Source organism: Lycium ferocissimum, unplaced genomic scaffold, assembly GCF_029784015.1.
Source record: "Lycium ferocissimum isolate CSIRO_LF1 unplaced genomic scaffold, AGI_CSIRO_Lferr_CH_V1 ctg11986, whole genome shotgun sequence".
Lineage (NCBI taxonomy): Eukaryota > Viridiplantae > Streptophyta > Magnoliopsida > Solanales > Solanaceae > Lycium > Lycium ferocissimum.
Window position 1 is genome coordinate 8,243 of NW_026714126.1, and position 16,584 is coordinate 24,826.

The window sequence follows — 16,584 nt, forward strand, 5'->3', positions numbered from 1 at the left end:
TGTTTTTTTCTTTAAGACCATTAGTATAATATGCAAGTTAAAAGTTAACAATAAATTACTGTACAAAAAAAAATTTATTTACTATCCTAGAAAAATTCTGTCCTGTAGGAATAGAACAAGTAGAAGCAGGGTAAGGGTGAGAATATGTTATTATACTAACAAAATGAAATAGAAAAGACAAACGATCTCTAACATGATTATCAAGAACCATAAGTAATAAAATCTCACGCTTGAGGACATCAAGAATTATCAAGAGGGAATAGAAACACTAATGAAGCAAAAGATAAAATGGCGGCGATGGGATTTACTACACCTTATAAGTGGGAGTTAAGCATCTCTCCGTCAACATGTTACACATGTCTGCTTCATAGAATTCTAATTATATAATATTTATTTTTTTTCAATTGTAGTAAGCACACATGAGGATAAGTCAATTAAGATATCCATATCGCAAAAAATCATACCAAATGATTAGAGAGAACAGTCTTATTTGAAGCATTACCATATTCTCCTTCCCCTCCATGCTCTTCAGCTTGTCCAAACCTCTTCCTGCATTGAGCTTCACAAATAATTGTCTTAATTGGAGTCCAGTCTCTAACAATCATAAATTATTCTACATTAAAAACATGATAACAGATTTTCGCTTTGTGAGTGGTTGTGACTGTTCGGAAGCGTAGTCTTGGGGACTCTTCGCTAAGCAACGTTACACTGTTTTTTGTAAAGGTTTGGTTGGATATTTTGGGAAAAAATAAATAGGATAATAAGGTTTTAAAAAAGGGTATTTAGGTAATTTAACTTTCAAGTTAGGGAGTTCATGCTTTTAATATAATATAGATATAGTTTAGCATTTAAAGGGTAAAAACATCATTTTACCACTTTAACGGAGCCATGTCAATTCTTCCAATACATTTGAAACGTTCCCTATACAAAAAATTGCGCGGATTATCCTTCATATGGACTGGTCTTTAACTTTTACCCTACTTCTTATTTAATGAAATTTGTGGGCCAAAATACCCTTATTCGCTAGTCTATGAAATCAGCAATTCGGGTTTGAACCCCAGCAAAGAAAAAAAAAAAAACAATTTTGCAAGGCAGAACTTTCTAGCAAATTATGCTTATTCAGGCAAAAGTTATGCCTTAAGGACTAACTTCTGTAGAATCCTACAGTATTATGCTGGAAAAGGGGTAAACAAGGCAGGCATAGTTCTGTAGGATAACTTAATTTCTCTGAGAACTATACCTTAAGGCATAATTTTATCCCGAATAGACATAATTTGCTTTGAAACCTTGCCTTACGATTTCTTTTTATTCTGCTGGGATGGATGTGCGGACATACCAGGAGAGATAGGATTCGGAATGAAGTGATTCGGGATAAGGTGGGTGTGGCCCCTGTGGTGGATAAGATGCGAGAAGGGAGGTTGAGGTGGTTCGGCCACGTGCAGCGGAGATGCTGTCACGACCCAACCCCGTAGGCCGTGACTAGTGCCCGAGTTGGGCACCCAAACACATTCATCAAATCCGAATCACACACAGATGATTTATACAGACACAATTATCAAACGCTGTCTCAGATTATATCAAACTGTCTCAGACACATCTCAAACACAACATATGTATATCAAAAGCCGACAAGGCTATCAAATGGCGCAACGGCCCCAAAACATGTACCGAGGCTAGACGACAAGGCTGCCAAGGCGAATGGGTTCGCCCAGAACATAGAACATATAATCACACCTGTACAGGATAGGCCTAACCCACATATACGTCTACAGACCTCTAAACAAACCAACAGAATCATGTGACGGGACAGGGCCCCGCCGTACCCCTGAACAAATAAATACATACGCCACGAATGAATATGTACCAAAAGTGGACTCCGAAACAAAGGAGCACTCCAAGACCGCTGATGGGAATCCTAAGCCGACGGGTCACCAAAATCTGTACCTGCGGGCATGAAACGCAGCCCCCGAAGAAAGGGGGTCAGTACGGAATATGTACTGAGCATGTAAAGCATGAAATACAATAGGCAGAATCGTACTTTAAACAAGGAGTAGGAGCCATGGATACAGTAACCAGAAACCACAAAACTTACCTTCAGAACATAATTCATACATGTTCATATCATATCCCAATCAGACAATCATTCTGCACATGCGTATACATATAGCGTGTCCCGGCCCTCTAATGAGGGACTCGGTGTACAGCGTGTCCCGGCCCTCTAGTGAGGGACTCGGTGTATAGCGTGTCCCGGCCCTCTAATGAGGGACTCGGTGTATAGAATCATGTCATCATCATGTACATAGCGTGTCCCGACCCTCTAGTGAGGGACTCGGTGTATAGAATCATCATATCATCCTATTATCACATATCATATCAGACTTCAGAACCCATGGTTACGTACCAAAATCATATGCATAGAAATCCTCATTTCAAACTCGACAAACGGTTAAGTAATCATACTCGGGGGTTGAAATCATAGCCACATGAAGTTCTTTTAAAAATAGGTCGTTGGAATCAAACATAGAAAGGTCGCGGGACCCACGGACGAGCGTCAACCCAATTCGGGCCCGCCCGTGAAATCTAAAGTCATCATATGTTATCGAATCATTATTATAAACTCAAAGATAAGTAGCTGATCGTACTTGAAATCGGGATAATAGTCATATCATATCCTTTTAAAAGTCATCAGAAGTACATAAAGAAAGTCGCGGGACCCACGAACGGGTGTCGACCCGAGCCGGGCCCGCCTATGGAAAACATAATCATCATACATCAAGGAATCATTTTTGAGCATATCGAGGCGATCCGGTTCTGTCTGTGAAAGTTACGGACTTTCGTAGTTTTCGGAATCATTTAGGAACAAAACTCCTTTAAAAACCAAACTTTTTATGCAACTTTTTGAAATGTAGTCATACAAAAGCCATAAGGGCCAATATTTCTTCATATCATGCATACGAAGACCAAGAAACAAATAATAATCACAAACATGGCCGGATCGCGAGAGTAGAATTTCCTCGAGGCTCGTATCATAGCCTATTTACGACTAAGGCATGCCAAAAGAAGGAAGGGTTGCGCTTTACATACCTCGATCGCTTTCAACGCTAGTCCAAACTCAAGCTAACTCCAACCTACGTCTCGGGCTGCCCAAGGTCTACAAACAATTCATAATATGCCAAACATTAGCTATAGACATTTTGGGCATTTAATTCCAAATTTGCCCTTAATTCTACAGAAATTTGGGCAGCATTTCCCCTGTAAATAGGCCACCCCGAGAATTTAACTCGGCCAAATCAACAATCAACAACAACAACAACCAACCTAGCAACATCAATAATCAATCCGAAAGGTAATATAACATTAATAAGCCCCTTTTTCATCATTCAACAACTTTCAATATATTTGATTCAACGGCTTACGTTCAAGCCAACATTATCGCTCATACATTCCAATACCAACCCAAGCCCATACCAACAACATGCAAGAACATTTTAAACAATTCATACAATATTTCCAACAATCCAATAAAGGCTCCAATTTGCCCGAAAACAGTCCCAAATCCGAGAGCCTCACTATAACCCATTCCTCACCTCCAAATCATGATTTGCACCAACAATTTACACTCTAACAATGCTATTCTCTTAAATATGAAAATTACATCAAAAGTACATTAACTTCCAATGCAGCCCGCAACACTTACAACATTAATTCGAGTCATTAAACTCTTATCGTCAACATGGAATTCATAACGACAACAACTAAAACAATAAGCAATATTAATTCATTCTTTGCCACGCATGGGGACTACGTTCGGCCACCCGTACCAACATACACACATATGGATAATTTTCATTCATTTCTTCACACTACAACAATCACAACATGCTAACTAGGCATTAATTCATTGTTTCAACACAACACAACACACACACTTACACGGCTAAATCTCACACACATGGCCTCAACTCCAACATACTATATTTCATGATTTTCATCCATTTTAACATACTACAACATTCATACAACCTTCATAACACATAAAACATGATTAATTCTTACCTTTCTTCTTCAACTCCCCAAATAAGCTAGAGTTTGCAATTGACACAACGGATGGTTGGATGACCCGAACAACGCTTCCACGTTACTTAGGGACCTCAAATTAGTGGATTAGCACCAAGGAATTAATTTTGTGATGGCTCAAATTGATCTTCACTTTTTTTTTTCTTGGCCGTGAGTTGGCTATTGTTGTTCTTCAACTTCTTATTTTTTTTGGCTAAGTGTAAATGAGGAAAGATGACTTAGAAGTCATCTTTTAAGTTCCCACATGATTCACACAAGTGTCCATGGCCCACACACATGTGTTGGACTAATTAAAATTGTCCACAAAGTGTGTGGGACCATTTCCAAGCCACATGGCCAACATGACAATTTTTCATGATTTTCAACTTCCATAAATTCCAATTTTGGTCCCAAATTTTTTCTAATTGTTGCATACCAACAAATTCATGAACAACTTATGTCTCAAAAATAAAATCGAAGGTCAAGAGTCCCGACTTTGTGTCCCGGAATGGTTTCGTCCCTAACTTATCATAGTTAAACCGGATTGTCCCAACGTACAAAAATGCAGGATATAACAGATGCGCTGATGCTTCAGTGCGGAGGTGTGAGAGAATGGCAGTGGTGGGCCTGAAGAGAGGGAGGGGTAGGCCAAAGAAGGCCTGGGGAGAGGTGATTCGGCAGGACATGGCGTTAATCCAGCTTACCGAGGACATGACCGGTAATAGGAGGGGGTGGAGGTCGAGTATTAGGGAAGAGGGCTAGTGGGGAGCCGCGAGGTTTCCTTTCTCGTATTAGGAGTATTTTTATCCTGCTTCTATGTGTTGGTCTTGTCTATCTTTGCTATTTTATCATGACTTCGTTGTTTTTGCCTTGTTTTCTTTTTGGTAAAGTGTCTTTCGGAAACAACCTCCCGCCTTGTGGGTGGGGTAAGGTCACAGACACTTTACCCTCCCGGACCCGCATTGTGGGATCCAACTGGGTATGTTGTTGTTGTACTGGGTTTCTACACAAGTTAGCCCTGAAGGCATAACTTTTGCCCGAATAGCCATAATTTGCTATAAAATTCTGCCTTGCATTTTTCTTATACTCTACCGAACCCAAAATTTCAGGGGTATTTTCAGCCACTTAAAGTGCCAAAGGACAAAAATTAAAGACCAGCAATTTGCGGGACAAAAATTTAAAACCACTCCCGAAATAGGACATTTGTGCGAATGACCTTCATGGCTATACACTAATAGCAAGCCCCAAAGGTGGCAAATCCACCGAATTTTTCAATAAATAACCCATAACCCACTTTTTCACAGTTTAAAAATGAGTTGAATCCAAATTTTATATCACTCACTCAACCCGTTTAAATATGGACAGGTAAGGCAAATTATTGAAAAATGGATACACTTTGCCAGTACTAGATAAGGAGGATTAAAATTTTTTATAGTTTTTGTTGATATGGAGGATCAACAAATTTCCTGGAACTCTTTGTATCAATAATATCCATAGGAAGGAGTCATTCTTTCAGAGTTTTTGGCTAAAATTATCCCTTATGATGGGGTAAGTCTAATTTTGTCCTTCAAATATAACCCTAAACACCATTTGTCCCTTAAGTTTGCAAAACTTGAGCATATATCGTCCCTCAAATATAACATGAGCATCATTTGTCCTTTAAGTTTGCAAACTTGAGCACATACAGTCTTAACTAACATAAATCACCCACAACACATTTAAAACTAATGTTAAATTCACCTTCTTCTTTTTTTATTTCTCACCCGGTGTCCAATATCCGCATTGGAGCCCGACTAAATTCATTTACTTACACGTGAACCATTAAAAAAAAAAAAATCCGCTCTTTTTTCCCCCCTAAAAATAACCTAGTTCTGTTTCACCCCAATTAGTCAGTTCTCATTTTCCATTAACCATTTCAGGTGAAACAGAGCAAGGCTATTTTTAACGGGGGAAAAACAACATTATTTTTTAAAAATGGTTTCACGTGTAAGTAAATGAATTTAATCGAACATCAAAGCGGATACCAGACACCGGATGAAAAATAAAAAAAAATGAACTTAACGTTAGTTTTAACTGTGCTGTGGGAGATTTATATTAGTCAAGGTTATATGGGCTCAAGCTTTGCAAACTTAAAGGACTAATGATACTCAGGTTATATTTGAGTAACTATATGTGCTCAAGTTTTGCAAATTTAAGGGACAAATGGTGCTCTGGCTTACATTTAAAGGACAAAGTTAAACTCACCCCCAAAACATAAGCCATTCTTTCACGTCAATTTTGTCTATACTAATAAGAATTACTTTTTCTCAGTCAGAAAACATCTTTCTTCGATATTTTTCAATTTTTGCCATGTTCTTGATTTATTTTTAAATAGGAGATAGGGAAAGCAAAATGGGGGAGGGGATTATAAGGTGGGGAATCGGACCCTCATCTACAAGGTAAAAGTTCAGGTATCCATCCCATTGAGCTGCTAAGATCTCCCATGTTCTTTGATTTTCAGTTCTGAGATTAAGGGTTTTTGGCATCTTTGGTTTATCGAGTAATCAAGAAAAGTAATTTTAGCCTCCCATTTTCTTGGCTTTTACTGAAGTTCTATGCTTTAACTGCTGTCTGGCGTATGACATGATGTCCTCTTCATCACTAGTTTAACTGAATAAAGTAAAAAGAGATAAATGTATACTTTCCATTACCTTCCATTTTGCTTCTTTTCACAACAAACGTATGAAGAGCACAACAAAACACTTGAGGGGGCACTATAACCAATCCGACCATCTTCACTGTCAAAAAGAACTTGTAACTGCTTCATCTTTTTGTTCTTCGGGGTTAGGGGCCGGGGAATTTCATTCTCATATCAGAAACTGTACATTTTGTACATCCTTTTGCTTCAAGGAGGTCACATCAAAATTCTCCTACATTTAACATCTCTCGAAAATTCTGTAGAGCTTTTCCAGTGATGCGACCTAGAATAAGTGTGTAGATGATCAATATCATAAACATGTGCGACTCTAGATAACCTCTAAAGAAAGAACACACTTGAAAGACAGGGAAGGAAGGGGGAATGGGGAAGTGACCGAATATCTGCCAGGAAAACACTACACTGGAGATTTATCTTTTGTCTCTCCTTTTCAGTTTTTGGTTTCCTATTCGTGCACTTTGGAAATATAGGAATGAGAAAGACGCGAAAATGTAAAGTAAGAGATGGCAACAAAGAAGAGAAGTTTTACTTATCTGGTACCTGAACAAAAGTTCCATTTGTAGCCATGGAAGTAGGGGGCTTGAAGAAGAGCCTGAGGGCGGGAAACAGAACATGCTGAATTGACCATTCACGTTGAGCCCAGGCATTTTCGGCTTCCAAAAGTAATTCTTCCTCAAATTCAGCCTCCATGGTATCATTATCTTAGTAACAGAAAATTCAGGAGTTAGTCCTAGCTAGAGTTGGTCCACAAGACTAGTATGAAAGAAATGCATAGTAACGTGTTGCGAGGGGAAAAAATTAACGGTAATGCTCTGTGAATGTCATAAATCACCATGTAGAAGAAAGAATTATAGTCATCAAGTGTGCTATGATAGAGACAAGCTATCATATGAAAGTACAGAGACAAGCTATCATATGAAAGTACCCAAGTCCCAAGAATAATTCTCTTTGACATCATCCCAACATAGCTAGCATGTTGTAAGTTGGTCATCTTCCTGTGGCTTCTTTTTTGGGTTGCTGTTCAAGCAGTTTCTTAGCATTAGCTGATTAAAGCTAATTCCTATCTTAATAAAATGAAAGTTGCAAGGTTTAAAGCACAGCTATCGTTGCTAATGCCTAATTGTCCCCCTAATTCTCTCACTGCCGATGTTGAATATGGCAATCTCAACAAGGTGAGACAAAGGGCAGCACGGTGCGCTAAGCTCCCGCTATGCGCGGGGTCCAGGGAAGGGCCGGACCACAAGGGTCTATTGTACGCAGAACAAGGTGAGACAAAGAGCTGTTTATTTACTGAGGGGCCCAGCGATCCCGAAGTATAATGATTTCTCAAAGTGCCAAATTGCACCAGGATCTAGCTGTCAATGACTCGAACTAGGAGTGTAGCTCCTTCACTAGGACGAACATGAACCCTTGCTACCCTGCAATAAGTACATGGTACTCATCATAGAATTGGTTTTTCAGAATAGCTGCTTACCTATGTTTTCTATAGAAGTTCCTTCTGAACCACTTGAAAGCACTCTCTTTCTGTAGAATTTCAAGCCATCACCTGAGGGATTGGGCAATAAAGGTGGATGCATGGCATAAAAATTTCCTAAGGCAGCAGCAATTGTCTGAAAACAAACTTTCTCGTCCTCCCAGTCAACCTACAAATTAACAAAAGTAAAACCAGACGGTTGAGCAAGATGGAAAGAGGAAGTTACAATTTAGTCGTCCTATCTACCGACATTTGTGGCTTTGGGATGAAAATATCAATTTGTTCACCGGAAAAAAAAAAATTAACAAAATTTTGTGCCAATTTCACATAAAGCACACATGCTTTATGTGAAACCATAAGAGCCACAATAATAGCCAACATATATCACCCAATAAGGTAACTGTGAGATCACATGCTAAGATTAAAATTCATCAAATCCTAATATCTCCATATACTTCCTATGGTTTGGTTATAAAGAAGAAAAGCCTTCATCTGGTTAAGTGGGAGTTGTAGTGAGAGAAAAAAGGAGGAAAAATTCAGCAGCATCTCTTTTTGCCTTGCACAGTGGCAAGGCAAGTATGGAATCTGTTTTTCAATCTTTTTAACTTGTCTTTTTGATACGACCCTACTAGGCACATTTCACTTGAAGGCTCACATTGAAGGCCAAGGCATGGGACTCCAATCATTCAAGCTAGGAGGATGACCAAAGGAGTATTGGAGACCCATGGAGAGGCATGCAAGCCCCATAAGAAGGCCTATGAAGTATGAAAAGTAGCTTGGAGAGGAATGAAAGAAGAAGCTACAAGAAAGAAGGCCAACACTCAAAGTGGCTAGAGTCGCAAAGGGACAGAAACGCAAATGTGGCTAGACGTGCAAAAGAAGGGCCATAGATGCAAATGGTCACAATTGCAAGCTTTGAGGATTGGATGATGGCTATATGTGCAAGAGGAGCCTTTTCGGATTTCAAGCCAACATCCAACTAGCCAAACAAGGGTCTTGCCTCATTAATGGCATTCTTGTAATAACTAGCCTAGCTCTTAAGTCTGTTAGTATAAATATTAGACCTGGGTTATTTTCATCTTTAGACTTGGTTGATTGATGAAACTCTTATGAGAGATTGTTTAGTGGTAGCTTTAGTATAATATAGTTTGTTTGGTTGCATAATTCTAAGTGTGATTCTTAGTTGCAAAGTGAATTGTTTATTTGCATCGAATTCAATGTTGCTCATTTGTGAATTCATTTGAGTCGTTTGTTGATTCGAATTGCTTAGGTTCTTGGGTTTGCAAATCCGATTGGAAGGGTTAGGGTTTAATATAGCCTTTCTTGTCCATAGATTTCTTGCTCTTGGGTCAAGTATCTATCCATCTACCCTTCTCCCATTCCTAATCTTCCCAATCTCTATTTTCCATTTTTCTTGTTCTTTAAGTTTTTAAAGTTTCATAGGTAGAATCTTGTCACTTTTGTCATGCCTTTCACTTTGAAAGACCTGTTGACTGTTTGGGACAAAAGTGGGATCAGGAAACCAGCAAAAAGTTTGAGGGTTACAGTGTCAGAGTGGATCGAAAGAACTGCTAGGTGATTTGAAGGGAAAACTGTCCCTGTACAAATGTCTTTGGTTTTTTGGCTATTTGGTGCAACTTACAGGATGTAAAGGATAAAAACAGTTCGTTAAATTTCATCAATTCACTACAGGAATCGATTTCCGTATAGGTAGGTGCCCCTCTTTTTGTTTTTGCACAGGGGTTTTTCTGATTTGTACCTATAGAGCACTTTCTTAGTAGGCGGTTGGACATAGATTTGGTTGAAATTTGGAAAAAGGAGTTTTTGAAGTTGAAGCTGAAAAATGGTATTTGGAAGCTGAAGTTGTGCAAGTGGAAAATGTTTTTTCACTTGACAAACTAGTCAAACTCAGAACCATCTTTTCAAACTTGAAAAACTCATTTTCAAACTAACCAAAAAGCCGGGAGAAAAAAAAAAGACCAAAAGGCCAGTCCAATGTATAACCAAACAATGTTTTGGAAAAAATTTGAAAAAAAGGAAAGAGTTTCTATGTCCAAACGGCTCCTTAGTGCTTTGCTTTTTATTTCAACAATATACTTACCAATTCAAAAACAAAATCAGAATAAAATTTAAAAACTTGAAATTTTCTCCTACAGCTGTCAGGAAAATTATGAGAGGTTATTCAACAAGAAGAAAGAAGAGGACTTTAAATGTCATATGCTAGTGGACAGAAAACACAATGAGACAACTGTTGCTTTTGAATATATTCCTCCAGCCAATAGAAATCCAAGTTGAATCATAACTGAAACACGATAGATTCATTCACGCAACCAATACACAACTAATGGGTAGCATAACTTCCTTTGAGAAAGATAAGTAAAAGAGAGGGCAAAAAGCAGGGAAAACAGAAGCTGGAAATTGTAGCTACTATGTATTAAACCTTGGAAAGGACAAAAGTAAGAATGTAAATTTGAGACCACTTATATTAAAAGAAGAAAGAGAATGCACATCTGAAATCTACGACCAAAGTAATCATCGTTAAAGGGCTCAATATATTAATTTAGGATGATAATTGGCAATGAAGATGAGTTTTCAGGCTCATTAACTTCCAACATACAGAATATAAGCAGATCTAGCTGCTTCATATATGGTCTATGAACTTCATTGTGTAACACCCAAAGGTCCACAGTCATGCGCAAGAACATTATAGAATTGACAAGATCGTTGTTACATGGAATAAGAAAGAAGACAAAGTAAGAGCAAAGAACTCACATCATTTCCCAAACAAAGTATAAGTTCTGGGATGCGGTCCATGTCAGGTGTGTACTGATCCAGTATAACAGGAAGTCTAGACACATTGCCATTTGAATCGATACAAATACCAAAATACTCCTCTAGCATTTCAGCCTTTTGCTTGAGCAGTTCTGTATTCATCTGAAGTAATACATAACAAAGCCAATGCTGATTAGGAAGGGTAAAATGATGCTAGGTATGTGTGTGTGTATATATATATATATATATATATTGAATGGACAAAAAGGAACAATTTCTTTTAGTGTCCAGGAGCAGACAAGGACAAGACATACAATTAAATTACTTTAGTGCAGTTACAGTTGAGATGAAATTACCTCGGCAATCTTTCCTCTTAGCTCATTGCTTTCATTGCCTTCTGGATCTGTACCCTCTTCTTTCAGAGCAAGCATTATTAACTCAGGTAATGATGCTGGTTCACTCAGTTGAATTGCATTGAAATGGGCAAACCGACGTAAAACTTGCTGATACATAAGCTCTTTACTGTTTTAGCACCAAAAGGAGGGAAGATCATCAAATAAATAGTTAAATGAGTTATCTAATGAAGGAAAATAGCATCAAAGGAAAAAATTAAGGAATTAAAAGAGCCACAGAAAAATTACACAGGAACAGAAAAGGCAGAAAGTAAAGCTAGGAGATGCAATTGGTATATTCACTGTCAAGTGCTCTAGTAGGTTTTCTTTTCTGTTCTTTTTTTAAAAATTAACCAAGAAATCTTTGAGGGCTAGTGGCACAAGGTTCAAAACTCGGTGGATAATAGGCCAGGACCTCCACCCTTCTCCACTTAAATACCAGGTTTTTGACTGCGGTAAGGTTCGAACCCATAACATTCGCCTAGTTAAGTTTGCTTTCCCTCCCTTGCCCAGGTTTCTATCAGCCTCCTTCAATCAGAATACCAGGATATTTTTTATTGTTAAGAATTGCTAGAATAGAATTGTATATAGTGCCCTACATGAAAAAGAATTGTAGTGTGTGGTCTACAAATGGGGCTCAGTGAATAATGTAGTTTACACAATTCAATAATATCTTTCCCATGCTTTTATTTCTCACATGGTATGAGAGCTTTGGTGAAAAATATCCGGAAAAGAAAACTCAGTCAGACAATTGTCGTGCTTCAATTTTCAGCGACTTCTAGGGCTGTTTTGTTTCACTCTCTCTCCGGTGAGTCTTATGCGAAATTTGAAACCACCACAAGGCCCCAGAAAACCACTCCGTCAGAATCGTCGCGACGCACCAGCAAATCTGCGTCTCCAACTATGCATCTGTTACACGCACCGGGCACGTGAGACATTTTCCCGGCCAACTTCTGAAGCAGATCTTTTTTCCCTGAGGTCGTCTGAGAGTTCCGAGGCATCTATGTAAATTTTGTCTGAAGATTCCGATGCCAGAACCCTAATCCGGCCACTCTAAAATCAATTTTCTGATGAACTTTTCTTACCTTCAACACAAGCAACAGCATGTTAGACCCTTTTTCGACAACTTCAGTGGTTATTTGCTAAACTTTGGTCAGAACTCTCTTCAATCCAACCATGTCTTTGGGTGTGATACTTTTGGCTCCAAAAACAAAGGAATTGGAAGTTCGAGTAGTATGATTACTTCGAACCGTTAATGGGAGGTTCAAACTACTTAGCTTGGGCTTCCTCGGTTGAGTTGTGGTGCCAAGGTGTTCAAGATCAGTCAACGAAAAAGGCTAGTGAGGTAGATGAAAGGACTCGAACATAGTGGGAGAAAATTGCCGCTCAATTATGTAGTCTCCTGTGCGATGTATTGATTCCAAGTTGATGCCTTTGTTTCATCCATTCAAGACATGCTATTTCATTTGGGAAAAGGCTGGCGGGTCATAAACTAATGACATATCTCGTCTTTATGATGTGATATCTCGGGTGACAAACTTTAAAAAATAAAAAAAAAAATAAAAAAGGAATCGGATGTCTACTTATTTGGGACAGGTACAGGCAGTTATGGAGGAATTTGAGAGGTTGATGCCAGTCACTGCGAGTGCTGAAAAACAACAGGAGCAACGTCACGTGTTGATTCTAGTTCATACACTAGTTGGACTTCCTGACCTTGATTCGATGCATGATCAAATGTTGGCTAGTCCGACAGCTCTACAGGTGATTAACTGTTCTCTCGATTACTCGCCTTGTCGCACCTCCTAGTCACACAGTGGTCTCATCACCAACCATTGACCTGTTCTTGCATCTCACAAAACAAAAATTGAACATCCCAGTCTATGGAGAATCGATGAGGATGAGGTTGTTTTGGAAGATCTCGACCTAAGTATAGTTATTGTTAGGGCTGTTCAAAACCGAACCGCTACCAATAACCCAACCGCAAAATTGGCTTAATGGTATTGCGTTATCGGATCAGCGGTTGGGGAATGGATAAAATTTTATAGTTATCGGCTTATCGGTGCGGGGGCGGATTACTCGATTTTCTCATCGGTAAACCGTTAATCGGGTTAAGAATTTGTCATATTTATATTCTTAGCCCTAACAAATAAAATATGTATTGTGATTGTAATTTGTAAACCTAGAGCCCGTTTGGATTGGCTTATAAGTTGCTTATAAGCTGTTTTCAGCTTTTTTGAGTGTTTGGCTAGCCAACTTAAAGCCATTTTGTGCATAAAATAAGCCCAAAAAAATAATTGGGCCAGTTTGACTTAGCTTATCTAAAGCAGCTTATAAGCTGAAAACAACTTATAAGCCAAAAAAAATAAGTTAGCCTACCCCAACTTATTTTTTTTTTACTTATAAGCTGGAAAGCTTATAAGCTGCTTATTTTAAGCCCATCCAAACAGGCTCCTAAAGCTAAAGCCTCAACCTAAAATATGTATCTCTATTTCTGTTAATTGTGAAACCTGGTTGTTTTCTATCAAATAATTCATTCCCTGTTTCTTGTTTGCCTATATTGTAGTTTGCTAATTTTCTTGGAAAACTGTTGCTACTTGCTACGGTATTTTTACTAATATTGAATCCAACATTTCAATCTTCTTGGTTATATTCCTATCCCTTTTTTTTGGAGGATATCAGTATCTTCTTTATAACCTATAAGGTAAAAATATTACATTTTGAGTCACTTTAAAGGCAGGTGATTTCCTTGACTACATGTGATTTTATCATGAATTTTTCGCTTAGATTTAACCGATACACCGCCCGATAACCGTCCGATAATTGCTAATCCGATACCGAACCAACCGATATCTTATAGGTTGGCTAGCGGATTAGCACTTTTAAAAGCCGATAACCGTTAAGCGTAATTATCCGTCCAATCCGCCCGATAAGCAGCCCTAGTTATTGTAATAAGCCTGGACACACTCGTAAACTATGTTATTATCTGCATGGTCGACCACCCAAGAATGCTCATGTTGCTCAGACTGACACTGCAAGTGATCAGGAGTTTTCTTTATCTGAAGGGGAATATAACGAGTTCCTTTAGTATCGAGCAAGTAAGCAGATATCTCCACAAGTAGCCTCAATCGCTCAGGCTGACACTTCTCTTGCTGGAAAACTTTTTGCTTGTCTCACAGTCTAATGTCCTTGGACCGTAGGTCGTGGACTCAGGCGCTTTTGATCATATTTTTCTGGTAATAAATCACTTTTGTCAAATATGATTATTCACCGTCTCTTCCCGTTGTTACTTTAGCCAATGGAATCCAAACAAAAGCAAAAGGAGTTGGACAAGCTAAACCCCTATCCTTAGTCACTTCAAAACTCTGTTCTTCATGTCTCTTGTTGTCCTTTTAATCCTGCATTTGTCAGTTGTTTGACTCATGCCCTAAATTGTGTCATAATATTTCGTGATGATTCTTTTGTTATGCAGGACCGCAGTACGGGACATACGATTGGCGTGGGATATGAATTACAATGCCTCTACTACCTTACTTCTCCTAATTCCTCCATAGCAGGTCTAGTTACAGATCCTCCAGACTTAATTCACAAATGTTTGGGACATCCAGTTTATTCAAACTACATAAGATGGTGCTAGTTCCCTAAATTGTGCCATAATATTTCTTGATGATTCATTTGTTACGTAGGACGGCAATACGGGACAGATGATTGGTGCAGGGCATGAATCACAAGGCCTTTACTACCTTACCTCTCCTAATTCCTCCACAACATGTCCAGTTACAGATCCTCCAGACTTAATTCACAAACGTTTGGGACATCCAGTTTATTCGAGCTACATAAGATGGTGCCTAGTTTGTCTAGTCTATCCATATTAGATTGAGTCATGTTAATTTGGAAAGCACACTCACACTACCTTTCCACGTAATACTGAGAGTCATGTAGAGTTTCTTCATTAGTTCATTATGATATTTGGAGTCCTAGCAGAGTCAGTTCAAACTTAGGATTTCATTATTTTGTTAGTTTCATTGATGACTATTCAAGATGCACTTGGATTTTTGATGCACAAAGTGCAATCAAATTCGAAAATAACAGATCTAGAAGTTGAGAACTTGAAGAACTGTAAGCTAAGTTCAGGGTTCAACCGAGATATTTAGCTAGAGAGAGAAATATTGAGAGAGATATGAGAAAATGTATATTCATTGATGATTGATTGTATGAGTTACAAGGTATATATGAAGTGAATCTAATCAATTTACACGAGCTGTCAACACTATGCTAACTCAGAATCGATTTACGGACTTGTAACTAACTTTGGGACTTTAACTAACTTTTGAACAATACCAACTAACTTTGCCACATTAGCTAACTAACTAATAAAGCTAATAAAATGCTAATCCAGCTACTACATTTCATAACATTGCATCAATACCCCTACTGAAGTACGGGCTTGTCCTCAAGACCGAAAAGCAGAAATACATGTGTCAAATCGGTAAGATATTCCCAAGTAGCGAGAAGCATCAATATCTGTCCATTTCACTAACACACGAGCAACAACTTTGTTTCCTCTCTTCACAAGTTTGCTATCTAACACCGAGTTCTGGGAGGGGCAATAAGGACTAGATAGATGAAAAACGAGGAGGATGGTTGATGCTTGGTAGGGACTTCATGACACTTCTTCAATTGTGATACATGAAAGGTGTTGTGGATTTGAACATCAGCAGGAAGTAAGAGCCTATGATGCAACAGGGCCAATTCTTGCATCAATGGGATAAGGGCCAAAAATACTTAGCTGCCAACTTGTTGAATGGTCTAGTAGCAACAGAAATCTGTCTGTAGGGTTGTAGTTTGAGATACACCCAATCACCTACTTCAAAATTCCTATCGATCTGTGCTTATCGGCTAAGTCCTTCATCCTTTGTTGAGCTCTAAGAATGTGAAACTTTGGAAGGCAGATGATGGATTCCTAGCAACCAATGATCCGTCAACCATCTCATAAGAAGATTCACCAGCTAGGTAAGGGAGATGGAGAGGTGGTTTTTGACCATAAAGAACTTCATAAGGACTACATTTGATGGAAGTGTGATAAGTAGAGTTGTACCACCATTCAGCTAATGGTAAGAACTTGGACCAAGTATGAGGACTATCAGAACAGAAGCATCTCAGATAAGTCTCCAAAGTCCTATTGAGAACCTCGTTTG

General features: G+C 38.6%; 1 protein-coding gene across 4 annotated transcripts in view; it reads right to left on the reverse strand.

The window, feature by feature from the left end:
* Positions 1-275: 275 nt before the first annotated feature.
* Positions 276-16,584, reverse strand: part of LOC132041853 (DNA mismatch repair protein MLH1) — a 44,285-nt gene continuing 27,976 nt past the window's right edge. Inside the window, exons 12-17 of one of the 4 annotated variants that reach the window (XR_009411264.1) lie at positions 11,354-11,519; positions 10,998-11,159; positions 8,226-8,394; positions 7,292-7,452; positions 6,747-7,016; positions 276-549 (exon numbers count right to left, since the gene is read on the reverse strand). Coding sequence is in view for 1 of the 4 variants with exons in the window: in XM_059432537.1 (XP_059288520.1) it covers positions 6,972-7,016; positions 7,292-7,452; positions 8,226-8,394; positions 10,998-11,159; positions 11,354-11,519 (703 nt within the window). In the remaining 3 variants the exon portion in view is untranslated. Of the gene's footprint in view, positions 560-6,715; positions 7,017-7,291; positions 7,453-8,225; positions 8,395-10,997; positions 11,160-11,353; positions 11,520-16,584 lie in introns of those variants that run through there. The other 3 variants (XR_009411263.1, XR_009411265.1, XM_059432537.1) reach the window with 3 other exon arrangements.